This window comes from Lipophrys pholis, assembly GCF_963383615.2.
Source record: "Lipophrys pholis genome assembly, chromosome: 11".
Lineage (NCBI taxonomy): Eukaryota > Metazoa > Chordata > Actinopteri > Blenniiformes > Blenniidae > Lipophrys > Lipophrys pholis.
In genome coordinates this window covers 6,236,529-6,264,131 of record NC_137631.1, presented here as the reverse complement: position 1 = coordinate 6,264,131, position 27,603 = coordinate 6,236,529, and the positions used below count along the sequence as shown (strand labels likewise).

Genomic DNA, 27,603 nt, shown 5'->3' with positions numbered 1-27,603 from the left:
GGAGACGGTGGCACCGTCTAAAGCGCAGCAGAGTCAGCGAGATGTACAGGATTGAAAATGACCCAATCAGAGAAAGTAGACAAATAAGATGTGAATTAACTGTGGAAATGTATGTTTTTAGAAGGACTTCAAGGACTTCCAGTACTTCAAGCTGGAGTGAAATTCAAGATTAGAAATAATATTCACAAAAGTACGCCAAAAACATATAGTTCATGTGAATGTATATAGCTGTTCTCCTTTAGATTTCACTGCAATGTAAGCGGCTTACGGAGAGCATATCTTACAGTGATGGTTGAGTGTGGTTTTAGCCTTTAGCCTTCCTCTACTGAGGGCTTTTAGTGCCTCAGATGAAGGAATTAAAGCTGCGATGATTTCATACTAATATATTTATAATTCGGTGTCGGGCAGGGCTCTCCATGTTCTACTAAACAAGCGCAAGCCTTTCTAGCACCTCCATCAGCTGAGAGCGGTCAGAAACCATGGGACGATCTTCTACTTTCATTAAATACAACCTTATGTAAACCATTACATAATCACAAGTAAATAAAAGGAGCCAAAGTAGTGTAATGTGTTTATGTAATCCTCAAACCCATTTACATATAAACCATGACCTCCGGTGGCCTCGGGAGTGTGTGCTTATGTCTTCTCCTTTCGACGAAGTGCAACAGCTGTGGCGCCACACTCACCGACGACTACTGAGATTTACCCACAATGCAAGTGACAAAAGTAATGACCGCGAGATAAAAGCTTTTGGTGTGGTTGATTTATATAATCTAACCATGATTTGCTTGATTACTTTAAACTCGTTGCTTTAAAGGCATCCCTACCTAGTGAAGACGGGCAGCTGCGATTGGATGACTTGCACCCTGACGATGACGAGCAGCAGCGTGCTGATGACGAGGACGATCAGCTTGAGCAGCGTCTGCAGGACAGCGTACGGAAAGCCGTCTTTCCCCTGCAGGACCTGCCGCAGTGTGTTCAGCAGCATGGGTAAGGTGAACTGAGGGCAGAGAGGAAAAGTCACTTCAACACACAGATTCTGTTCTTTTTTTTTTCCCCTTTAAACTTTTGCTGATAGAAAATAGTCCAACAAGCAACACATTAGATGTTGAAATTGATAAAACAAACATAATTTTAAGGCGTAAGATCAGCATGTTAAGGTTTTCCCATTTTAAATGGATATATGCAGTGGCAGCTGGCCAATAGAAGGCGCTGCACCCCCTGGTGGAAGCAAGGTTTTTAAAAAAATAAAAAATAAAAAATAAATAAAAAATATACTGTCGAAATCTGTTTATGCCAAGAAAGTAACAATGGGCCCTGATCTGTATTCGATTCGTTTTCTAAAGATAATCTTTAATAAGAGAGGATTTCATGATTTCTGTCCAGTGTGTGTGTGTGTGTGTGTGTGTGTGTGTGTGTGTGTGTGTGTGTGTGTGTGTGTGTGTGTGTGTGTGTGTGTGTGTGTGTGTGCATGCAAGCTAGCGTACGTGCAGCTTGGGGCGCTGCAGAAAGCTGCCCCGAGGAGGCGGGGCTTACGAGCAATCTCACCAATTACTGATCAACACCAGAGTGACTGACATGAAATTAAACTAATCAGCATCATTTCATGTCCGAGGCTTGGGGAGACTTTCAAATCACCCCTCGCCAGACCTGCTCAGTGATTGGCTTAAAGACAGTTCTGGTTTGTTCTCACATATTCCTACCAGATGTTGAGATGAAGACAACAAGCGGTGAGTCTCTGATTATTAACTCTGTCACTTCTCTTCTAATTCACTCCTTTGAAAGAAGAAATTTGGCTGAAAAGCTGCAGGTCAAGTTCAACTTTCTCCAGTAATGTTATTTTTAAATGCACACAAACAAAAATGTGTTCAGAATTTTGCAAATGTGTGCAGGTTTGTTTATATTTATAAATGTTTAGATGTGCTCATATTTATTAATGACTGAAAATATAAGAGCTTAAAAAAGCACACAGTTTATTTTGCACGTCTTTTTTTTAAGGTTTCTTTCAAGGAATTCTAAAATAAATTCTTTGAAAGATGGGTGATGTGTTGTTTGAAAATCTACCAGATATACCTTTTGTTTCCCCTAAACTCGAACTAACTGCCATTTCAAGTAAACCAGCCCCAAAACACATTTATCTTCTAAAAGGGACTAATGAAGCATCTGCTTGTATTTGTTTGTTAATAAAAAAGTCATAAGTGCTCTTTATTCACTAGCTGTTTAAAAGAACTATAATGTTTCATCACTCAATCTAAAACAGGCAAGATTGTTGTAATGTGGTTTATAAATGCACTGTATTTAAATGACGTTAACACTGGCTGAAATCGAATAATAATGAAGAGCCCCACCTAAGAAATATATCACCAGCCGCCACCAGATTTATGTTATTATTTGTTTGTTTTTTTAACTTGTGGCATGTCACTTACATGTCATTGTTTGAGCATACCCACGTCTCGAAGGACCGACACTAAACATAAACATGAAGTTAGCCCTTGCCATTGTGGTATTTCTGTGTTTAGAAAGAAATCCCCCCCCAAAAATCAGCAGGAGGAGAATCTGGACGCGGTCGCGGCTCGAAACGAGACGCCAACTTAGGAAGCTAATTTTGACAAGAGATCTTGAGCTCAGTAGTAGTTAGCATCTACTAGCAGTTTAGGTTAGCATTTACCGTTGTGAGCTTTCATTTTCCAACAAAACACACTCCATGTAAACGAAACACACAGGCCGCAGGTCGCAGCACCAGCAGCTACGATCGCCCCAAATATCTGACACAGTCCGATATTGATCGCAGGCTTATGTCGGTCGTCCATGACCCGGGCTCACGGTTCGACGTACGACCACCAATTTAGAAACACAGACGCACTGATGCCACTTTTTTAAAAGATGAGAACAAGTACGAGTGCGAACCTTTGGATAGTTGCTGTCAGAGTACCGATAGGAGTACTTGATAAATGCTGTAAAGCCTGTAGACTGAAGCTCAAGGGACCAGCTTACTGTTAGTGAGTCATGTCTTAAACAAGTTTAGCATGTAGCATCACTGGTGTGTGAGCCCCGAAACTCTTTAGCATGTAGCATGTAGCAGAGTAATATTAAACTAATGCGTGACATCAGGCTCGCTCTGCTGGTCCAAATGTGTCTGCTGATTAAGTTGCTGGTGTTGTACGAACTAGCTTTCGCATATTTTGTTTTGGCAGAAAATAATTAGCAGTTTTTCTTACTTTTGTCATGCTCATTAATATTAAAGAATCTTCAAACCGAGGACATCGCCAGTCCTCTCTTGTCTACCTGTTGTCGTTGCTGATGGACGATGTCATGTAATACTTGCCCGATTGCATCGGAGACCTTTTATGAGTACTCTGTGCAGTATCAGACCTGATACTCGTATTGGTATCCCTAGTTTGAAAGATCACAAATATTTGTTTTCTGCTTTGCACAATAAAAGATATTCTAAATTTTAGAAGGCCTTCCCCTGTGCAGTTTAAAGGTTTCCTGTGTGTGTTGTGACGTTTCAGAGGAACTCCTATTTGCTTCTACAATCCACATACAAGCCTGACGAATGCCTGATTTTTTAAGCATTACACCTCTTCTACAGACTAAAGTTGGGTATGTCCAAGCTTTTCTTGATATGTGTAATGTGATTACTGTTTTGTAGAAAATTACTACATGGCACTAATTTCGATCAGATACAGGATTTCAGCTAATTAGAAGTCATTGCATTAGTTTTTATCTGCGTCGTCTCTGACTCAATAAAGGTCAAATCCAAAAAGGAAAAGCTTAAGGTTGACGGTGACGGTCCAGTTTTGGCCCGTTGTGTGTGGACCAGACAGCGAGTGGGTCTTGGACTCTTACCCCCTGTGCCACAAACACTTCATGAACACAGCAGATGCCGACGACGGTGATCCCCTGCTCCTTGCACAGCGTGGCTGCAGCCACGAGAACTACCGTCAGAGCGATGGGCGCCCAAACTGGAAAAGATTGAAGAGGAAATTACGCAACAACTGGATAAAAACCTGCGTACAGCACAGTGCAATCAGTGGCGCATTCATCATGTATGATCCAATCACAAAACATAGGGCAGGAGTGTCAAACACATTCTAGTTCAGGGGCCACATACAACCCAATTTCATCGTGAGTGGGTTAACTGACCAGTAAAATAGTGCCATAATAACCCTTAAAAAAAAACTTTTAAAGTTTAATTATAAAGTTTTAAGTTTTTCTTTGTAGTGGTGCAGAATATGTGATAAAAAATTTTATATTTTGGCAAAAACCAATACAATTACTTTGGAAAATGACATCAATCTCAGCATAAAGCCAATTTTAATGAAACCTTATGGCGCAAAATACAGTGACTTTGAGTTTAATGCTCGTTTGCTAGGGTTGCAAAGGGATAAAAAAAAAAAAAAAGTTCCGGTAAATGTCTGGAAAGCTTCCTCATCAATTTCTTTGAGAAGTTAAGCTGGGAAATTTTGGAAAGCTTACTTATAATGGATTATGTTTTTGTCACTGCATCAATACAGAATTGTCGGCGTGGCGATGCACCGTCAAAATTTAACAACATTAACAATTGCATCAGGTATTTGTAAGTTAAACATTAGTACTAAATCAATCTGTTAAATATATTCCCACATACTATCTTTAAAACGTACTTTATTTGTGTCGTCCAAGTGTTTGTGCTCTGGTCTCTTAAGTGTGGTGGTCTCAGATTGTAGGGTGCATGTAGGGGGCGTGGCCTCAACAGCCCTGCAGTAAGCTGTATTTTGCAACCCTGTTTGCTTACGACGTGCTACGTTTTCATGCCAATATCTCTGCTAAGGCCAGTGTTGTGTTTGAGTTTTACAATCAAATCAAAATGAAAATCAATATACTCTTTAAGATTTTCCCAATTTGCTTCGGTGGTTTGTATTGGAACCTCTTGCGGGCCAGTTTTGACCCACGGGTCTTATGTTTGACAGCAAACACAGTAAAAGCCTGTTTCACATTTCACGTTTCAAAATCCATCAAAAAAGCTTCTAAATGACTTCGGTTCACATGTGGAGCAACCTCTGCATGGATAAAAGACAAAATTAACAATGTCCAACATACGAATCAAGTCCAGCCTTCCTTCCATGCCGAGGTGAAACAGGTTTGTGGCAGTAACTCACGCAATTTTAGGCGCATGAATGAGTTTCTGTGCAAAAAGCCATTAAAAAGCATTAAAGTCAAATTTGGCCACCGTGCATTGCCTTGATTGCACAGGATTGTGCCGACTACATAACTGCGGTGCTCAGTATTCTTTTGTAGCTTCTGTAGAAATGAGCAGAAATTGACAGGAAAAGAAAACCCTAAAATTTATCTATTACAGGCATGAACTTGAGGCAGTGACATAATCTACATTATATTAAGACAGAGTTGCTCAAGTCAATCGAAATTGAAAATGAAAAAGCACAATACTTCCTGCTATGCTGTTGACCTTCGACCTTCAATGACACAGGCCTTCTCAAATACAGCGTTGTTTGGATTTAGCTTTCCTGCATCATAACCCAGATCGTTAAGGGTTTTTTGGTTTGCATGCATGGTCGTTTCCATTTTTAAACATTCTTTTATGATGTTTGGCTGTATAAATAGTAATGCAATGCAACGTGGTCCACCCATGAAATAAAAAAATCATATTTTTTCCCCCAAAACATCGTCTGCATTGTGCTGTTTGACAACTTTGCTAAACAGTGTGCAGGATGGCTCACACTCCTGACAGCCTACATATATCCGGAGACGGACGACTCTGAGCTCAGAGATCAGCCCGGGTGGTAAATGCTTCATATTAATATGTGACTCCGAGATGGAGAGATTCAGTTCTTGTTAAAGTTTCTGCTGTTGATTTGCTAAAATGACAATACATCACTCAAAACTTATCTTAGTATATTTATCTTTTCATCCATTTTAGGAGTCAGGACAAAAACAAACACTAATTTCATCCATATTTTTGGCAAATTCTGTAATTGTTCCATATTTCACTGTTCTGGTCCATTTTTATTGGTCTTTTTATTTCCGTGACACCATCTGTGTTTTGGCTTCGAATCGACAGAGCAAAAGAAAAAAAAAAAAACATAGGATTTCTAGTACTGTTGTTTTTCAGCAGTCACCTTGGTGATGCTGCTGCGCACACATACATGAATGACCCACAACATTATGACCGCTGAGGGCCCGTCTGCGCTGCGACAATTTCAAGTGAAAACGCAAAACTTTTCATTGTGTTTTGGATTTCTGTTTACACAACAACGGTGCGTGGAGTCACTGCACTGAACGCACAACTTTGTTGAGAACTAATGAGTGTATCAGTCATATTTCAATCATGTTCAGCATGTAGCCTCGCTACTGCGTGAGCCCTGAAGCTTGTTAGCATGTAGCACGTCAACTCCTGCGGTTAAAACCAGATCAACATCGCGGGCCGGACACAGACTCTTTCTTTTATTATTACTGAAACAGTTATGAAGAAAAGGATTTCGGAAAACATTTCTCACGTCAGTGTTCATCAGGTAAGCTCGGTGGCTAGCTTATGGAAGCTCATCGCTGCCCGCGTTATGTGATTGATATTATATGACTAGATTGCCAAGATTATACAAGACATTGTCTTAATTTAGAACAAATAGAGACAGCCTTGTTTATTGTTGTCGCGTTGAGTTTGTGTGGTCTGCCACACAGCTTCATCCACCCGAGACTTTTGTCTATGTTTTGTTTGGGTTTTTGGAAATGAGATAAAGTGAACCCTGTTGTTTATCCTTTCGGGATACCGCATATCACTGCTACGTGAGCCCCAGGCACATCGTTTCACCATTTCTTGTGTCTTGAATAACTTAAATAGCCTAGAAAACAACCACATTGTAACAGGCTCTAATACAGAGTAGCGAATGTTTGTGCGAGTTTGAGCAGTTGGTAGTTAAATGCTATTGGTTCGTTTGCATTCAGAGGCGGGACTTAGACAAAGGTCAATTAATCCTTAAGAGCGGTTTGCGGCGTGGTCGGAGAATGCTTCTTTTCAACTACACCGTCTTTGTCTCCTGTTGCTGCATTTCAGGCTGAAACGTCCTAAATGAATGTATAAACTTTGACACCTACAGTTTGTTCTTCTTTTCTTTTTTTTCTTTTTTTTAATTGGCAGCCGTAACTCCCGTTTAACTTTGTGGTAGAAATTATCTGTTGAAAACTCGGCCCTCTGGTAGTGAGAATTATATTTATGTGGCACTTACAGATCAGAGCACAAATCCTCCAGCGATTAGTGTCATTACTCCCCCGGAAGAAACCGTTTTTTTCCACAGTTAAATACATTAATGAAGTGGGAAGGAGAGATACTGTCAAGGCAATGGCGATAAATCCAAAAAGATTAATAGCAAACACTTCCTCAAACTTACCAATGGAGTGGTCCGCACTGGTGGACTTAGTGTATGCCAGGAAAGCAGCCAAGAGGAAGATAGAAGAAAGAAGTTCAGCTCTGCCGACCACGCCGGTCACCTGACGGGGAGAGGTTGCAGCGGTCAATGTGCACTGATGTGGAGAGGAGATTTCCGAGAAGAAACCCGTCTTCAAAAACATCACACTTACAAATAAACACAGAAATAAACAATCTAAAAGAAACCACATCGCACACGTGTGTACAACGGCGGGACAGCCGCTGTAATCTAATCCGGCTCCCGAATCCAGCTGTGAAAACAGGTCCATTCAGGTAACTCTTCAGCACGAGACAGTACGACAGCAGCGGCCGTCATTTGAGTAAACGATGACTGCCCTCTTGTGGGAAGAAACGGCATTCTCTGTGGGCTTGCAGGCACGGCCTAAAACCACGTGTGACCCTCGTGGTTCCACGAAGTGTCGTTTGATAACACACCGAGTATCACAAGAAAGCTTCAGCCTTCAAAAACAAAAATAAAATAAAATAAAAATTGGGATGCAAAGAAAAAAGACAAGCGCTGTGCCTCGACTAATCCGTTTGTCAGGTGCAGGGGGGGGAACAAAAACCCCTGTCAATTAGCTCAATTTCTTGTTGGAGTATTACGGTTTCAGCACAAGAATAAGAAAAAAGAAAGAGCAATTTCCTTCAATGACCAACAACACGAGTGTCGCGCAGCCACTTCATTCAAACCGATGCCATTTCAGAGCCTCAAGTTATCGTTGTGGAGCACGTAAGTATCATTTGCATCTGAATATACTCGAGGATGTGACGAGAAGACCCACACAACTGACGTCTCCATTCAGGAGAAAACACACACACACTGAGGAAAACACAGTGCATGCACACAGGGGCTCATTGTGCACGCTCATCATGAAGGGACCTTCAGTGCTCGGAGCATATCTCAAAAACAAATGATCCGTTCAGAGGGAGATTCCAGACGGCGATAACATGAAGGGCATTTGTTGGACTAACTCTAAGGGCTCATTTGTGAGGCAAATTGTTTCCATTCAAGTAGTCTGAGAGACTCTGCATGAATCAGGGAACACCATGAGGAAGACTGGCGCAGCGGGGCACGCTGTGTAACTGTAGCTCGCCGCCCCGAGAGGCAGAATGTTGCCTTTGTTTCTGGACGGTTCCTGTCTGGTCATCGGCTTGGCTGTGATGAATCGAATGAATTACAAGTCCTAATTGGAGAAGAGGGTTTTTTTTTTTTTTTTTTTTTTTAGTCGGGCCAATAAGATAAAGTTCAGATTATCTACACTGAGGGAAAAGGTTCAAAAAACTTCTCGGTTCAACCATAATGACAACTTATCATATATATATATACAGTGGGGCAAAAAAGTATTTAGTCAGCCACCGATTGTGCAAGTTCTCCCACTTAAAATGATGACAGAGGTCTGTAATTTTCATCATAGGTACACTTCAACTGTGAGAGACAGAATGTGAAAAAAAAATCCAGGAATTCACATTGTAGGATTTTTAAAGAATTTATTTGTAAATTATGGTGGAAAATAAGTATTTGGTCACTTCAAACAAGAAAGATCTCTGGCTCTCACAGACCTGTAACTTCTTCTTTAAGAAGCTCTTCTGTCCTCCACTTGTTACCTGTATTAATGGCTCCTGTTTGAACTGGTTATCTGTATAAAAGACGCCTGTCCACAACCTCAAACAGTCAGACTCCAAACTCCACTATGGCCAAGACCAAAGAGCTGTCTAAGGACACCAGGAGAAGGATTGTAGACCTGCACCAGACTGGGAAGAGTGAATCTACAATAGGCGAGCAGCTTGGTGTGAAAAAATCAACTGTGGGAGCAATTATCAGAAAATGGAAGACATACAAGACCACTGATAATCTCCCTCGATCTGGGGCTCCACGCAAGATCTCATCCCGTGGGGTCAAAATGATCATGAGAACGGTGAGCAAAAATCCCAGAACCACACGGGGGGACCTGGTGAATGACCTGCAGAGAGCTGGGACCAAAGTAACAAAGGTTACCATCAGTAACACACTACGCCGACAGGAAACCAAATCCTGCAGTGCCAGACGTGTCCCCCTGCTTCAGCCAGTGCATGTCCAGGCCCGTCTGAAGTTTGCCAGAGAGCACATGGATAATACAGCAGAGGATTGGGAGAATGTCATGTGGTCAGATGAAACCAAAATAGAACTTTTTGGTATAAACACAACTCGTCGTGTTTGGAGGAAGAAGAATACTGAGTTGCATCCCAAGAACACCATACCTACTGTGAAGCATGGGGGTGGAAACATCATGCTTTGGGGCTGTTTTTCTGCTCAGGGGACAGGACGACTGATCCGTGTTAAGGAAAGAATGAATGGGGCCATGTATCGTGAGATTTTGAGCCAAAACCTCCTTCCATCAGTGAGAACATTGAAGATGAAACGTGGCTGGGTCTTCCAGCATGACAATGATCCCAAACACACCGCCGGGCAACCAAGGAGGGGCTCCGGAAGAAGCATTTGAAAGTCCTGGAGTGGCCTAGCCAGTCTCCAGACCTCAACCCCATAGGAAATCTGTGGAGGGAGTTGAAAGTCCGTGTTGCTCGGCGACAGCCCCAAAACATCACTGCTCTCGAGAAGATCTGCCTGGAGGAATGGGCCAAAATACCAGCTACTGTGTGTGCAAACCTGGTAAAGACCTATAGGAATCGTTTGACCTCTGTTATTGCCAACAAAGGTTATATTACAAAGTATTGAGTTGAATTTTTGTTATTGACCAAATACTTATTTTCCACCATAATTTACGAATAAATTCCTTAAAAATCCTACAATGTGAATTCCTGGATTTTTTTTTCACATTCTGTCTCTCACAGTTGAAGTGTACCTATGATGAAAATTACAGACCTCTGTCATCATTTTAAGTGGGAGAACTTGCACAATCGGTGGCTGACTAAATACTTTTTTGCCCCACTGTATATATATTAGATACAAAGTATCTGAAGAGGTTCGGATTTCTTTGTCCAATCTCAAGTATCAAATGTCTCTAAATATTATATAGTTAAACAACACCACCTCAGCAACAAACCTGAAGACTCAATATGTCTTGCTACATCGTTTTCAATCATTTGTATTTTTTTTTTTTTACTTTGTTTTCATTGCAAACTTCTTATTCCATGTTTACGCAAAATCTCCAATGAAAGATAAAATAGCTCCCAAGTTCAGCATCTCTTCTAAAGCTGCTGCTGGTTTTAATGATTCATTTCAGAACATTAGTGGTCATAAATAGGGACACACCATTACCACTTTTTAAAAGGACAAGTACAAGTACTAACCTTTAGCTACCGATAGGGGTACTTAATAAATGCCATAAAGTCTCATTTATACTTCATACGCAGACGATATGTGAAGGCTATGCGTTGCCGCGGACCACCTCCGTACGGCCTCTGTGCCGACGCTACTCACTCCTCCGACAGCCTTACGCATAGTACGCACCAGTACGCATAGCGCAGTGCGTAGATAAACGCTACGCACTGCGTAGTGGTGACTGTCGGGACTGAGGTCGCCGTGTGCCACCACCGCTGGGGTCATATTATGCAAAATTCCCTTTCGGACGGTTTTCCGACAGTAACAATCGTCCCCATACTTGGGAATGACGCCCCAGAAGTGAAGACAGTCTGTCCCCTCTCTCTCCCTGGCTTGTTTCAGTTTTTAAAAAGTGTGTTGCTCCAACGAGCCAATCAGAAATCAAACCCTATATAGAGTCATCCGGGGTTTAGCCAATCCCACTCAAGGTAGGCTCTTCCCTTTGACCCTCCCACAATCAGGCAGCTCTGCTCTGGCACATGGCACCACGAGAGGTGTCCTGCTGTTGATATTTTGCCAGATCATAATTTGCATAGTCTGCCTTACTTTCCGTGGTCTTTATTATTAAAGAATCTCCAAATGGTGGATATTGCTCATGCACTCTGGGGGCAACGTTGCATCGTGCAATATCGATACTGGTATTGGTATTGGTATTGGTGCATGCTAAGTTTTAAAGCATGACATGGCCCTGCCATACCTGCCTGACCGCTTGCTGGAATGCTCCAAAGCATCCTCTCAGGTCGTCTGCTAAACTTTAGAATGCCGCCATGGCTTGGAACTCGCATAACAAAAGTATCAGTCAAAAACAAAAAAGCTTTTTATGACATTGATTTTACTTAGATACGAGTCCGAGTGCTGTGTTCTACTTTTGTTTATTTCTTTAGCTGTTGTTTTGATATCAGCTTTTTTTTCATGACTCGTATCAATCATTTATGTATTTCATGTTTTAGCATGTTAATTTTTGTTTTTTTTCTTTTTAATCTACAAGCCCTTTGGGCTACACTTTTCTTTCATCAGAGATAAATTATTTCGATGATGTGTTAACCAACTGCCTTCTTCGCCTTGAGCGCTCTCGTCACTTGGTCGAGTTTGTTCTTTTCCAGCCTTGTTCCACACAATTTGTAATCGTAAAAAAGTACAAATAAAGTCACATAAGGTCAAGCTTAAGCATCCGACTGAACATGGCGACAAACTTTACACTAGACGACGGCAGGATCGGTGAAAAAAATTAAAATGGCGTCATAAAAAAAGTTTAGTTAAGCTTCATACAGAAAGTAAAATATGAGGGGAACATCAAATATGGATTTCTATTTCACTGTGATCCATATAAAAATACAGAATTTATTATCAAAACAAAAAATTGGGATAAGAATGATCTAAAAGAAATACAGAGAAATAGGGGAGTGTGACAATTCTGGCAGTATAAATTTGGGACTGAGATCCTGATACGGTCTCTTCACCCTAAAATTGAAATATTTTTTAAATCACTTTTTCAGCACAGGACCCAAGTTACAACACGTTCTGCTCAGTACACTATTGCGAAAAAGTGTTTGCTCAGCTATCCAAATGGAATTGAATTGTTCGGATCACTTCCATGAATAAAACTAGGCAGCCACTGTAAACAAGACTAACTCAGCCACCAAGTGGTAGGCAACGTAAAATCACAGAGGAGGGTCAGCGCTGAGACACACAGTGAGCAGAGGTCACCAGCTTTCTGCAGAGTCAATAGCTCCAGACCTCCAAATTTCATCTGACCTTCAGATGAGCCCCAGAACAGCGTGTCGAGGGATTCATGGAGGGTTTCCGGAGCTGTGCAGCTGCAGCTAAGCTGCACATCACCAACTGCAATGCAAAGCGTCAGATACAGTGGTGTAGAGCACACCGACACTGGACTCTAGAACAGTGAAGTGTTCTCTGGAATGATGCCAGGAGAACAGTACACGTCGTACTGCATTGTATCAAGTGTAAAGTTTGGTGGAGGGGGCGACATGGTGTGGGCTCGTTTCTGAGGGGGTTGGGTTTCAGCATACCAAGAGATTTTGAACAATTCCATGCTCCCTTCCCGTTACAACATCCGTGCACCAGCACACAAAGAAGGTCCATAAAGTCCTGGATGGTCCCCTATGACTGGCCTGGCACAGAGTCCTAGCCTTAACCCGACAGAACAGGGGTCCACAACCACCGGGCTGCGGACCAGAGCCGGTCTGTGGAGCATTAGGTCCCGGGCGGTAAAGAGAGAATTAAAAGTTTTACTTTGACAATGTACATCTGAAATTTCCACTAGTCTGCGCGGAGTTTTATTTTGAAAACCTCCCTTCCGTCAGTGCCCCAATCCACGCTGAACTCGTTCACAATTTTCTCCTCATACATCGTTAAGGCCTTTTCATACACCGTCCTACCGGTCCAGGGAAAAATTATTTTGCATAAAACTGGTTCTCTGCGCAAAAAAAGGTCGGCGAGCACTGCGACAGAACACCGTTGGAATGAATTAAGAGCGGAGACTGCGAGCCAGGCCTTCTCCTCCCACAATACTGTCTGACTCCACAAACGGTCATAAATCCCCATGAAAACACTTGGAAACCTTGTGGAAAGCCATCCTAGAAGAGTTGAAGTTGTTATAGCTGCAAAGGGTGGACTGACATAAATCCAGTGGTTTAAGAATGGAAGGCCACTCAAGTTCAGAAGCCTTGTGAAGGCAGGCGAGCAAACACTTTTGGCAAAAGTGCATCTGTAGAAAGCTGAACATCTCAAAAAAGTCCACTGTAACTTCAGCAGGTATTATGACTTCAAGTGAGTCTTAAATAAAATCTTTTCAAATATCTTTTTTTTTTAATGTTTCATGCATCCGTGTAGCATTTTTCCTGATCACCCTTTTTATTGGAGTCATAACCCGAAGGAAAACCAATCAAGTCAGTGTTGATAAAACAACATTGCATCCTCCTGCTACTAATGAAGGTTAGGTATTTATGCTACTCTGTGGTATAACGAAGAGTTGAAGAGGAGATCCTACCACTTGTAGCTGGTGTTTCTTTAATTCCATTACAAGTTATTAACATGCGCACAGCCCGTCTTGGGATGAAGTGTAATCTGACCCCGAGCGTTTCTTACCCACGTGGATTTACAGCGTTTGCTGCTTGGTGTTACAATTGAAAGCCAGTATGATTTAGAAGTGTGTTTTTCAACCAGAAGAGTGGGTGGGACGACCTCAGCTTTGATCTCACAGTGAGCCCACACAGCCCACTAGATCAGGATGCAAACACAAGTACCTGCACTAAAACTGAAGCTATCTCTGTGTGTGTGTGTGTGTGTATAGGAGACGGTGGGCATGTTGGAGCAGAGCTAAGGCGGTGTTGCTTCCGAATGCCCCTGCCAGTGTTCAGTAAACACAGCTTATCTATGGTGGCCTCCTCCATTTAACATGTTTCCATGTTAATATAAGCTCCACTGAGCTCAGACACAACACGCCGGCTTCTCTGTGGCGTGCAACGTGTTTGAGGATGATTGCACGCAATGACAGCCGGTGCCGTTTTTCTGTTTAGAGGATTAGTCTTTAACTCAGGACTGTTGGGATGTGTTGCTTGGTTTGACAAATACAAAAAAAAAAAGAAAAAAAAAAAAGATCTATATAGTTCACAAAATAAAATGAAAAAAAGTGAATGACTGAACATCTGGAGCCATTCTGTTGACTACGGGCAAAAGCAGAGTACAGATCACATGGCCATCGTGGGGAACACATTAAAATGTCTAATGTATACCAACGCATTGAGAGGAACGTGTTGTTGCCCATTGGGGTCAGGCTCAAATGGAATTGTACTTTACTTCAGCACGCCTTTCCGGCCAAAAGACATTCTGTCTTCTTGAAGACTTCCACAGACCCGCCTCCAAAACAACAATGGGAGCTTTTGGTGATGCCTTCATTGTTCACGAATGCTTACCGCCTCGGTGTGGATGGGGTGCACAGTGAACAGCAACGCAGCCACCAAGCTGGAGGTCTTGTCCAGGAACAATCGGCACACCCGCAGGAAGAGCACGCACACCACGCCGTGCAAGACGACGTTGAGGAGGTGGTAGGACGCCGCGCTGAGCTCGCTGAAGAGGTAGTTCAGTCGGAAGGTGAGGACGGTCAGCGGTCGGTAGGATTTATGACTCCGCTCCTGCATTAATTAAAACATTAAACATATACAAGTCAGTGCATTAAACGGGAATTCTTCTGAGTCTTTATTTACAAGAAAGATACTCGTGAGCGGAAGCACTCTCCAAAGTTGATCTTTGATGAGACCTGCGATTGGCTCAAACGAAGGGCTCACATGCAGGTCCCAATCACAGGGTAATGAAAACGCTAAACTTTTGTTGTGTTTAGGGCGTCTGCTCACAGTGGTGACAACGCAACATTTTGGAAAACGGTGCCCAAGGTGAAACTTTTGGAAAACGCTGGAGCTCTGTTGCTATGTAAACGGACGAAATCGACACTCTCTGGAAACGCTCGGGGGCCCATCTCCTTGAAGACGGCAGAAACACTGCTGCTGTGCATGCACAAGTAGACGGGACAATAACAATAGCAGCGTCTATAGTGTGCATTGCCTACTGGGTATGAATGGAACCAAATAAATTTTTAAAAATTGCAAATTTACATGTGACACTGTGAGACTGACTGCACGGACACGCTTTGGGACGAGGTACGGCGTGTGCTTTCACGTCAGCACACTGGCCTCGGGGGTGTTGCAGTGAGCTTCCCCACATCAAGATCCAATAAATCAAATAAGTAAATAAAAGTTGAAATGTGATGAGATGCGTTGCTATCACGCTTGCTTTCTGCCACCATTTTCCAAAATGGTCAATTTATTCAATTCTGTAATTGCACACACACACACACACACACACACACACACACACACACACACACACACACACACACACACACACACACACACACACACACACACACACACACACACACACACACACACACACACACACACACACACACACACACACACACACACACACACACACACACACACACACAATACGCGTTTCTCCGTCAAAAGAAACTCATGATCATCATTACTATTAAATAACCGCCCAATATAGCAAGTTGGTGTTATTTTGGGAAAAGAGGCAGAAACCATCAATCATTGCACATTTCTTTGGACCATTCCGGAACCATAAAATCAAAACATTTCAGGTGAACTGTAATAACAGCTACATGCAGATCCTATAATAACATTGTCACTAGACAGTCTAAATGGTCCACCTGAGAGACGTTAATAGTTCTTCTACATGTCAGCAGCTTCATTTCACTTGCACCCATCTTCAAACCTCCCACTGAAGGGGGCTTTAAAGTGTGACTTTTCTTCATCTGAATTTCGACCGAGGTTAAGATTGCTACAAAAAGAAGTGACAATGCATTGTTTTTGTTTCAGAAACATTTCGTGTTTACACAGCAACGTTCTGGAAGCAATATCAGTTTCCATGTAAATGGCAGAAACACTGAAGACAGTGTAGTTTTCACGTTGGGCCACTAGTAGGTGTCATTTGTTTTTGTTATGAAGTCTCACACACGTGCGTGCAGAGAACAATATGCTGTAAACATTAACAATTGTGATGTCCAATCGTATGGACAGACAACAAGTTGGATTGTTGTTACGGCGACTGTCGACTCTAAAACTACCAAGTCCCAGGAGAATCTGGACTGGGGGTCATGACACTATGGAGGAAAACTATTGACTACAACCATGGTGTGCTTCAGAAAAGTTGAATTTTTCACTGTTTACATGGAGACCATCGGAGCTGTTTTCAGGAAGTTGTGTTTTCAGTAGCACCGTTGTTGTGTTAATGGACCCCCAAAACACAACAACATTTTCCTACTTGAAATTCCCAAAAGACAGAAAGCTATCCTGTATCCACTTCACATAATAATAATGGCCTGGATTTATATAGCTGACAAAACGTGTAGAGAGACCATTATTCAGTCCCACCAGTGATGCTAAGCTACGTTATAGCGATAGAGGCGTGGCTGCCATTTTGCCCCTCTGACCACCACCAACATTCATGCACCATTCATACGAGGCAATGTGGGTAAAGTGCCTTGCCCAAGGACACACCGGCAATGACTCCCCCCCCCCCCCCCCCCCCCCCCCCCTTTTTTTTTTTTTTTGACAGAGTGGGATTTGAACTGCCAACCCTCCGGTTATTGGACGACCGACTTGATCGCGAGTACACTCAATATATCACGGCTTGTTCTCTGTGCGATATAGAAAAGAGTTAATTCTAAAGAAAAAGAGCACGGGATCCATCCTATGGCGGTTGTTTGGATTCAAGAAGGAAACAGTTGAACAAACACCAATGTTGTGCAAAATATGCCGCAGTAGCGTCGCCACAAAAGGTAGCAGCACAACAAATTCATATCACCATTTAAGAATCCACCCACTAGAAAATGAAGAGTGTCTGAAACTCTGCATGTTGACGTCTCCTGCCGGGTCCACAACAGCTAAGAAGCAGAAGCAACTGGCGCTGAAGCCATCGAGTCTGGCGTCTTCCCTTTCCAGATCAATACGTCAAAAACAGTCTAAAACAGTCTAAAACATAAGGAGATAACGTCCGCGGTAAAACACCACATAGCAGAAAACATGGTTCCTGTTAGTGTGGTTGAAAAGTCTGTATTCAGAAAACACACTTGACCCAAGATATAATCCGTCTGGTTGCTAATATTTTGCAGAGGAAGCTCTACCTGCGTTGTTTATTCAACTGAGAGAAGAAAAGTAAAAACAAAACCAAACACAATTTCATGACGGTGCTGTTTAAAAAAAAATAAAAAAAAAATGGTTCTAGCAAAATTCCCTTTGTTGCAATTTCCCCCTTTTTTGTTAAACATTAGCATATATTAATGTAGTATGAACAAAAATGTTTTAATGTAGACATAGAGTCGTCATACTAGTGTGATTATATGCAGCAAAAATGTTGATTTCAGACTGAGGCAAAATATCGACATCTCTACTGTGATAGAAGGCGGTATCGCCCAGCCCGAGGTGTCGGGCGTCTCACCTCGGCCATGGGCGTTCCCCAGAAGTCATTGAGGAAAAGGTTTCGGAGGGGGGTCGTGGGCCGCAGGTCCTTGTTGTCGAGGATCGCCGAGACGTCGTCAAACACGAACCCGCATGACAGACTGTTCCAGTAGCATCCCACCACCAGTCCAGTCAAAAGAACGATCTCCTTCCATGACACGACAGCCATCACTGACCAAAGCCGTCATTGATCACTACGCAGAGGAAAACACATACAAAGGTGGAAAGTGAAACGGCATTGGATTTTCTTTCCAACTAGCAGCTGTTATCGTGACTTGTTGTTTTCTCTTTGGACGCTGGAGACATTTTCATTGAAGTTTTGACTGAGGGATGGGGTCGTGGGTCATAGTTGAACCTCACAGTAACAGAAGGGCAATCACCTCTATTTTAGGAGCTACTGCAGTGACACTTCAGCTGTTTGTGTGTGACCTATTCTTTTACATTTTTGGATTATTTCGCATTCAGCATTCACACATTAGTGATCAAAATCTTTAATATTATTATTGACTTCTTCCGTGCCGCGCTATTTCTCCAATAGTCTTTAACCCATTTGAATCGTTCAAAGATCAAAACGTGCAGCTTGTGGATGAGAGGAGTGCTTTCTCATATCTTTAACTGTTTTTGGATACATTTAAAAAAAATAAATAAATAAAAAAAACGTGGCTCTGTTGCCATGGAGACACAGGGGAGGGAAGCAGGTCAAAGGAGATCAGCGTCTGTTGCCATGGAGACGCCGAGATCAGCTTTATTCAGCCTTCAGTTTGTCCTTTTTAGCTTTGATAAAAATAAGATCTGTGGATTTCAGAGCCTTGCCCTGCACTAAACATACATTGTGCTAACTTATATACGTATGATGCCACCGTGAATTAACAAGTTGCAAATGAATTCTTCAACTGTTTGGAAAGTCCTAAAGCATAAAGAAGTCTGTGTACTAAGGAACAGATCTGAGACAGGTAAATCAAGGACAAGAGCAGCAGCTCAGGAAAAAAACAACACTGAAAGAGCTGTGAAGACCATAAAATAACAAATTAAACGCACCAGCAGCAATCTTCAGAGCGCAGGAGTGAAGGCATGAAAATGCGCATGTGCATAAAACGTCCGGAACAAGAAGTACAGCCGCTTCTCCAGAAGATGCAAACCACCAATTACCAACAAGAACATGAAAGCCAGGCTGGAACTTCCCAGGTTGTACAGAGACGAGCCTCGGAAATTGGGAGACGCCAGTTTATGGACAGCTGAGACAAAGATGAACCTTTACCAGTTATAAAGATTCTTGAAGGATAGGCCCTGCTCTCGATCTTAAACACCCAAGTTCATCTCTGACACACCGTAGATTTTTCTGACACCGGCTTGTCTATCTCCGCTGTCCATATTACACAATGAACTCAAAAGTCTCGGGGGAAAAATTTTTGTCCATCTGTGTTTTGTCTGTTCAGAGAAATATTCAACTATACTAGAGATTGATCCAAAACTGTCAAAACTACAAAAAGGAGTCCATCGGGAACAAGAAGTGGATGGTCTTCAGACTTGGCGCATTTTCCCTGCAAAACATATTTAAATTGAATCTCAGAAAAACCCAAAAGGGGTCAAGCACCAATACTTTTTTAAAAGGAGGAGTACTAACCTGTAGCTACTTGTCGATATAGTACACTACACACATGTTGAAATTGTGAAATTAACCACATCTGAAACCATGAAATAAACATTAAAAAAAAAAAATTGCTATAGATTTCAGAGAAGGAAAAAAAAACCTGTCCTGACTCTCCTACTTTTAACATGCAATTATAGGAAAATAAAGCAAAATTAATGTTACATAAATTATGATCCGCAATGTTTATTTTTGCATCCTTTTCATGACAATTTGCGGCACCGATACCCAGTGCACCATAAGTCCCTCTCATTCAATGTAGCCAAATTAAACTTTTTCCTGTTGCACATTTAATATATTGAGATTTGTTAATGCGCTGCTCTCCTGACAGCTGTAAATGCTAAAGGCGATGCTTAAGCACATAGACGACACATACATCATGCAGTACATTTAATACTCGGGGTGTCAGTTAAAAAAAAAAAAGTTCTCGTTTCTGAACTAAAAAGCTCACACTGATTGGGATGAAATGACCAAATTCTGCTAGTTGCGAGACCTTTAAACCTCACCCCACCAAGCTCATATTTCAGATTGCACTTTTCCAATACAATCCCTCCCTCAAAACTATCATACATCCTCACATGACACTCCATTTAAGTAAGTTGTAATCAAGTCTTACTTACACAGTGATTGTGTTTAACTCATTGACCAGGGTGTTTAAGTTGACAACATGACAGATAAATAGAAGAGTTTAATCCAATGTTAGCTCAAATGCAAAGAAAACCTCCAACAATCTAGAAAGGGTACGACATATGAAATAGTAAATGCAACGAGGATAACTGGGCATTATTACTCTTCTGACAGAGTGCATCTAATAGCAAGTGTTTGCTCATGTATAAATAAGTTAAATCAGTACAATTACCGGTGTCTTGGATAAACTGGTTTCCCTGTTGACTGGTGACCGACTTCCTTTAGCGTTCGTCGTTGCTGCTAGATGTGAAAATAAGACTCACAAATATACACTTAAAAACGTTAGTGTAAACGCAGTTAAACAACATTCGCCAGGGCATCCAAGCATTTCTGTAAGGTTTTTAACCTCAGCACCAACGACGGGCGCTAAAGGAAGTCGGTCACCAGTTATCAGGGAATCCAGTTAATCCGAAACACCGGCTGATGCTACTCACGAAGCTACTTTAGCTGCTAATGCTAACTAGCTAGTTACCGGCGTCTACGCTGGATATGCCGGTTCGCCGCGATGTTATGGAGTTCGTCTTACCACGTCTATAACCGGGCAGACGACAGTAGCGGCTGCGGGGAAAATGAAAACCTTGGTAGGAAATCAGATGCGTTGAAGACACAGTTGACGGAACGTCTTTCCATGGGTGCTCCCCATATGTCTGAGCGACTTTAACTTCCGGGTAAGAGGTTACCGCGCAGTTTGAAACGCTAAAGCACTCCGAGCACTTGTAAAAGTATAATTTGTAGTTGTGTACCATGAATTTGTAGTTGTATACCGTGAGTTGTGTGCCTGTAGATTTTTTTTTTCTCTCCACAAATACAACTGCACTTACACATGAACAAATTCTCATTTACAGGTGCACAAATCCTGTTTTACCAGGCACTGATTAAAAAAACTGAGGTTTTGGAGAATGGACAACACTATTAATCGTAAATTGGTGAACTCCTTCCTTTATCAATTCAGCTTCCAGAACTGCTATTTCTTCATTATGCAGAGGACAATTAAATAAAACATGTACAACTGTCTCTTCAGTATGACATTGTTCACAGAGCCCTGTCTCGTGTTTCCCTATTAAGTGGAGTGTACTGTTTAAATTAGTGCGCCCCAACATAATTCCACTACAGACTGTTTGTTCTTTCCTAGATTTGCCTAATTTAGGAACTGGTGATTATACAGTGTTCATTAATTTGAATAAAAACCTTCCCCGTGTTTCTGTTCTCCATCTGCCCTGCCACTCTTCCATGATCTTAATCCATATTTGAGAAGTCCCCTCATTTTTCCCAAGTGACAGCTTAACCTCAATACTACTTCTTTCCAAAGTTTGTTTCGCCATCTTAACTGCTGCCTCATTCCCCATCAGACACACATGTCCTGGTACCCACATAAAAGTAACATGCACACCACGTCACAAGTCCGGACTATAGTAACAATACTTCAACCAGAATGTCTTGTCATGAAGAGTTAAAATACTTTAGGCTTTGAAGGACTGATTCAGAGTCTGAGCATATCAGAACATCAGTATGTTGAGTTTCAGCTACCCTCTGTAAAGCTCTTAAAACGGCAATCAATTCCACTGTATAAACAGATAAATAGTCTGTTGCTCTGGATCCCTCTGAATGCCCTCTGTCTGGAACATCAACAGCAATACCTGTTGTCTACCTGTCTGGATCTTTAGATCCATCCGTATAAATTTTTATACTTTCAAAATATAACGCCTCAACCCGTGCTGAAAATGCTGCCAACAGGCCAACTTTTCCTTTTTCCTTCGTTTTAAGCTCCAGCAAGTACACATCTATACACGGGGCCTTTATTGGCCACAAAGATATTTCTGGCCAAATAACAGATGGACTAAAACTTTTTTCACTGATGTCCAACTTCTGCACATATTCAGCACTGTCCCTTCCGAATCTGATCACACGGCCCTCGTCCTCCCAGCAAGGTTGCAGCGCAGCTCTTGTAGGATGTTTCTCATCATGACCTTCAAGATTCTCCCAATAGTTGGCTATAAGCTGCTTCCTTCTCAGATCAAGAGGCATTTCTCTGGATAAAACTAACAGACCTGCAATAGGAGTACATTAAACGGCTCCAAAACACAACCTTAATGCCTGCACTTGTACTCGCTCAAGTCAAAGACAACACACCCATTAATTCAAAACTGACCGAATCATAGCCACATTAATGACCTTCAGAGGATTCTGACTCGCGCCCCAGTTGACCCCACTAAGGCATCTGATAATGTTGCTCACTTTCTGGCACTTGGTTCATTGCAGCTCTCAGCTGAGATATCTGGTGAAAAACTACCTGTGCGTTCAGGCAATGGAGAAAAAGGCGGTGCTTATCTGAGATGGACAGATTTCACAGCCAATCAGGAGAGAGGATTTTGTCGCGTTGGAGTTAATGTATTAATGTGGTTAAAAAGACAACACGAGTATGAAGGTCCATGTACTCTCCATCGTTAATGTTTCTATATTGTTTACCATTCTTCACGGACAAAAGTACCAGTGTTGACTACTTACAAACATCATAGTGTCCCTCCTTTATTCACATTTATTCCACAAGGGCGTTGCTGCTTCAAGGATCCATTATTTACTCTGAAGACCATGAATGTACCATGAAACAGGGGCGCCTGCTGCAAAATGCAAAACACCAGAGAAACCTATGCTGATCAGCACGGTAACATGTGTCTTCCAAAGTATTTCTTTTAAATGATCAAATCACTAAACTTGAAGCCATAAACTGGTTTTACAGAATTGATCATCCTGAAAACGTTTAAATTGGCTGAGAAGCAGGATCTATGGCTCTTTGAGGTCAATTCTGTCTCAAAAACTGCCACTGGGACTTATTAAAACACTCTGGGAAGGACGTCTTAATACTTCCCAACACACTTTATTAAACAATACTGAGCACTGAGTGAATTTGGCCCACCAATTTGTCTGTATTGAAGCAGGAGAAAAGTTCTCCCCGCTTGGAATCAACACATTCATTGAATCAACAGCACCAGGGAGGTATTGTCTTTTTAGCCACATTAATACATTAACATGCTAAGCTCGAAAAATGTCAACAGAAAAGCTCCTCTCTTCTGATTGGTTGAGGGACAAAATCCTCTCTCCTGATTGACTGTGAAATCTGTCAATTTCAGATAAGTCCGCCCTTTTCTCCATTGACTGAAAGCACAGGTAGTTTTTCACCAGGTAAGTTGAGAGCCCGATATGTGATTTGTAGTTGAAAAAAACTGAATCTGTGACTAGCAGGTGCACAAATATGTTTTTCACCTAATGAACTACAGCAATTGTAGGAAAAATGTGAGCGTGTCAGTTTTTCAATCTGCGACATGTACAACAGGATTTCTGCACCTGTAATTAAGAATTTGTGACTGTGTCAGTGTAACGTTATATTTGTGGAGAGAAAAACAAATCAGAAAGCGCGCTGACTACGTCACATCCGGCCGCCTTCCGCTTCTTCATACCGGGCACACATGACGTCACACACCGTGCTGCTCGGCTCCTCTCGGAGCGGAACACACACTACAGGGTTTCTTGTGACAAATAGTGAACATGTTTATTATCGCCGATCTCTCCTCTCGAGACCCTATGAGCGGATCGGACCCGACAAAAGCGCTCTTACCACTCACACCGCAGGAAAATCAGACACGACTTTTTATTTTTGCAGACTTCCGACGACCCCCGGGAGGGGGAGATCGGGGCTCTAATCGGCCCGATTATCCTGTAGTGTGTGCCGTCCTTAACAGATGCTCAGCTGTCCTCTCATCAACTTAAACGTTCACGGCCAGTACTATTACTATATTATCACACGTATTATCTATATACTACTTATATCCGACGGTTCTGTTACCGATCACGTCACGTTCACTCCTGTTTTGTCGTTGATTAGCCTACTTAGCTAACTGTTGTTGTCAGCTGTAACCTAGCAGCCAAAGCGTCACTGTAAGGAAGCCATCAACAAGTCTTTTTTTTTTTTTTACTTATTTTAGCTACAAAACAGTTTAAATTGAGCCAGACTTGCCTTTCGGGTCGAGTTTGGATCGTGTTCGACTTCTCGTGACAATGTCAACTCCGTTTGTCACGTTTAATGAGTTTTCTTGTAGTCCAGTGCAACAACAGTTATGTTTCGCTTCAGCTGTTGAATAACATGACAAATTACATTTATACTGTTACAGCTGAGCGATCACACTGTAGTCAAGATGCCTGACTGGGATAAACTGTTGAGGATTGACCCTAAATCCCTGCTCAAACGTGAAAAGAATGAAGTGGACAAGGTTTTAGACATGTTTGTTTTGGTAAGTGACTTCATTTCACTCCACCATCAATCTAAATGTCTCACCTATTAACTTATTTTGCCATCACCTAACTCCCTGTAAAATTAACTATATATATTCCATACCTATCTATCTATCTATCTATCTATCTATCTATCTATCTATCTATCTATCTATCTATCTATCTATCTATCTATCTATCTATCTATCTATCTATCTATCTATCTATCTATCTATCTATCTATCTATCTATCTATCTATCTATAATACATATTTATTATATTATATATATATATATATATATATATATATATATATATATATATATATATATATATATATATATATATATATATATATATATATATATATATATATATATATATATATATATATAAATCATGTCCATATATATTACTATATATATTAAATAACTCCTGTCCTGTAAATGGATTTCACTTGTATAGAGCTTTTCCCCAAAGTGACACACACACACACACACACACACACACACACACACACACACACACACACACACACACACACACACACACACACACACACACACACACACACACATTTTCACATTCACATTCATCCATCCATCCATTGGGAGCAATTTGGAATTCATGTCTTGCCCAAGGAAACCTCAACACGTAGACAAGAGAAGATGGAGAATCAAACCTGCAACCTTTCATTTGAGAGACCAACACTCTACCAACCGAGCAAGCTTATAAACACTGCTGACTCACTAAACATTTTTCTGGGACTAGTGCTTCCAACTAGTCGCGCACTGTTGGGAGCACGGACACAGAAAGCACATCCAAACGTACAGAACCTTCGGGAATACGTTGCTGTGCCTTCTGTTAATGATTCGGTTAACCGTTTCCGACAAAATCCCAAGAAACTTTATTTCTGTCCTTTTCTTTGTTTTGCTGCATGCTCTAGCTCTTGTTTGTTATCATTTCTGTCACATTTTCCACACAGATGGAAGACTGGGAGGTGAACGATAAAGCTCCAGAGAGCATCGGAAAAGTCCTCCACCTGTCCCAGGCCCTGATGAAGGTATTCACCCTGTTATCGCTTCTATTTGTCTGTGCTGGACTGGTGATTCGACTGTCCAAGATGTAGCCTGCTGGATACAGGTCCAGTGCTCTATCACCCTGAACTGGAAGAAGTGGAATAGAAAATGGAAGCATGAATGGACGTCACTGTCAAATTGCACTTGAACTAAATTCATTCAGTGAAAAGTCACAGTTTTAGTTCTGTGTAATTGTGCTGTCTTCAAGAAAATATAGTGGGGTTTTTTTTGTGCATTTTACACAACACCCCTTTTCTAGAATCCGGGTTGTATTTTACAAAGGAATGGCTCGTCATACCTAATCCACACTATTTGCTGTTAAGTTTTCATCTGAGTGTGTGCTCATTCAATATGAATACATGTAGCTTTGTAAATCTTTTCTTCTTTTCTCCTCCTGAATTTAGTATAAAGCTCAGGAAGTTTCTGTCGCCATCCAGTTCATTGAGAAAATGGGCGTGGATTATGCCTCCAAAGGTGAGTCAGTGTATGGAGTCGGGCATGCTCTGCGGGGCCAACGTTGTTTACAGTTCCGGTTCATGTCTTCTGTGCTGTAGAACGGGCCCTCCTCGCTAAGATCTCCCGGCTGGAGGAAGAGCCAAAGGTAAAGCTTCATATGATCCACTGTTTATATGCACCGTTACACACATGAGGGTCCATATTTACTGTCGGAGCTGCTAAGCTTGTTCATTACCGGATCGATGCATGAAAAAGCACATGCTTGCACCTCTACCTCCGGCAACATTGCTAGGGTTTTCAACCAATCACTGAGCTTACAACCCTGCTACGAGGGGATTGGCTGTAGTGAGCACTGAACGACAGCGCCTAAGAAGATTATAGCTAATTCCTTGCACGCTCACAGCGCTTTCTTCAGCTCCTACTCGATTCTGATTTAGATCTGGTCGTCTTTCTCTTTCTAAGGTTTGTATGTGATTTGTGAAAACAGAAAGTGGAAATGTTGTGACACTAAGGCTTTTCTCTTTGGGGGGGGTGTTTGCTGTGTATCGTTTCTCGGATCAGCACCACAGCCAAGTCCCAGAATCCCGTTTTCTAAGAGAAGACATCCAGCAGCTCAAGACCCAGTTGGAGCAAAAGGAGAATGAACTGAGCCACTTAAAGAAAGACATGAGCAACGAAAAGGAGACCAATAAGGAGGTAGGGGAACACTAAACTGCAGTCCCTAGAGTGTCGTCCAGAACTATTGATGATCAAATGCTGTGTCACACATTTGCATGTGTGGTGATTCATTGGCATGGTGCCACTGAAGAATCATTGTTGCATTTAGAAAGATAGAATACCAGAAGATCCGGGGTGTCAAACATAAGGCTCTTGGGCCAAAACTGGCACAATATAGAATTGTCATCATACATACTCTGCGCCACAGCAAAGAAAAACATGAAAGTGTAAATTTAAATGTTATGATGGCACTTTTATAACAGCCCAACCCGCTCAAGATAAAACTGTATGGGGCCCGTGAATTAAGAATGTGTTTGGCACCCCATCATTTTAAACTCCAAATAATGCATTTGTACTTAAATATACCTAGATCTTATATTGTAGACCTCCCCCATTCAACCAAATTTCATAATTTTCATCATTAACTTCAATATCCCACAAACACATTGCAGCAGGTTTCGTTTGATTAAAATTTGAACACATTTTTAAAGTGATTACTCACAGGATGTTGCGACCGTTCGATCTAGTGAACCTTCCTAACAACCTTCCTGTGCAACAAGGGCATTCCTGCTGTTATCGTATGCTTTTATACTTTCTATACCACAACAACCCAATGTTTGTACAGAGTGACTCAAGCTAGAATCCAAACTTTTTTTTGGTGTGTTTTTGTTTTTTTTTACTATATTCCAGTACCACAGTGTGAACACTGCCTCGTGTTTCCAAAAGGTTTGGACACATCATTACAGGTTTTTTCTCTATTGATAAGACACCGTTCCTGGAAGAATAGCACACATTTCCCAAAACACCGCACCCTCTTTTCCTTATTAGGACACAATTCGCAAAACACTGCACACTTGTGTCAGAAGTGCACTTTATTGTCAAAATTTGGACGTTGTTTTCAAAATTAGCACACACAAAGCAAAAGTAGGCCACTGCACTGCTA

The 27,603-nt window shown here is 41.8% G+C and overlaps 2 protein-coding genes across 2 annotated transcripts in view; one reads left to right on the top strand and one right to left on the bottom strand.

Moving 5' to 3' along the window:
• tmtc3 (transmembrane O-mannosyltransferase targeting cadherins 3) overlaps positions 1-20,807 on the bottom strand; it is a 50,246-nt gene extending 29,439 nt beyond the window's left edge. The window contains exons 1-6 of the mRNA XM_080476194.1: positions 20,668-20,807; positions 17,787-18,000; positions 14,678-14,896; positions 7,386-7,485; positions 3,850-3,965; positions 828-1,000 (exon numbers count right to left, since the gene is read on the bottom strand). Of these exons, the coding sequence (XP_080332320.1) occupies positions 828-1,000; positions 3,850-3,965; positions 7,386-7,485; positions 14,678-14,896; positions 17,787-17,975 (797 nt within the window). The 5' untranslated portion in view covers positions 17,976-18,000; positions 20,668-20,807. The remainder of the gene's footprint in view (positions 1-827; positions 1,001-3,849; positions 3,966-7,385; positions 7,486-14,677; positions 14,897-17,786; positions 18,001-20,667) is intronic.
• A 2,800-nt stretch (positions 20,808-23,607) lies between these two features.
• cep290 (centrosomal protein 290) overlaps positions 23,608-27,603 on the top strand; it is a 56,049-nt gene continuing 52,053 nt past the window's right edge. Inside the window, exons 1-6 of the mRNA XM_080475222.1 lie at positions 23,608-23,915; positions 24,308-24,427; positions 25,394-25,471; positions 25,892-25,961; positions 26,042-26,088; positions 26,505-26,639. Of these exons, the coding sequence (XP_080331348.1) occupies positions 24,332-24,427; positions 25,394-25,471; positions 25,892-25,961; positions 26,042-26,088; positions 26,505-26,639 (426 nt within the window). The 5' untranslated portion in view covers positions 23,608-23,915; positions 24,308-24,331. The remainder of the gene's footprint in view (positions 23,916-24,307; positions 24,428-25,393; positions 25,472-25,891; positions 25,962-26,041; positions 26,089-26,504; positions 26,640-27,603) is intronic.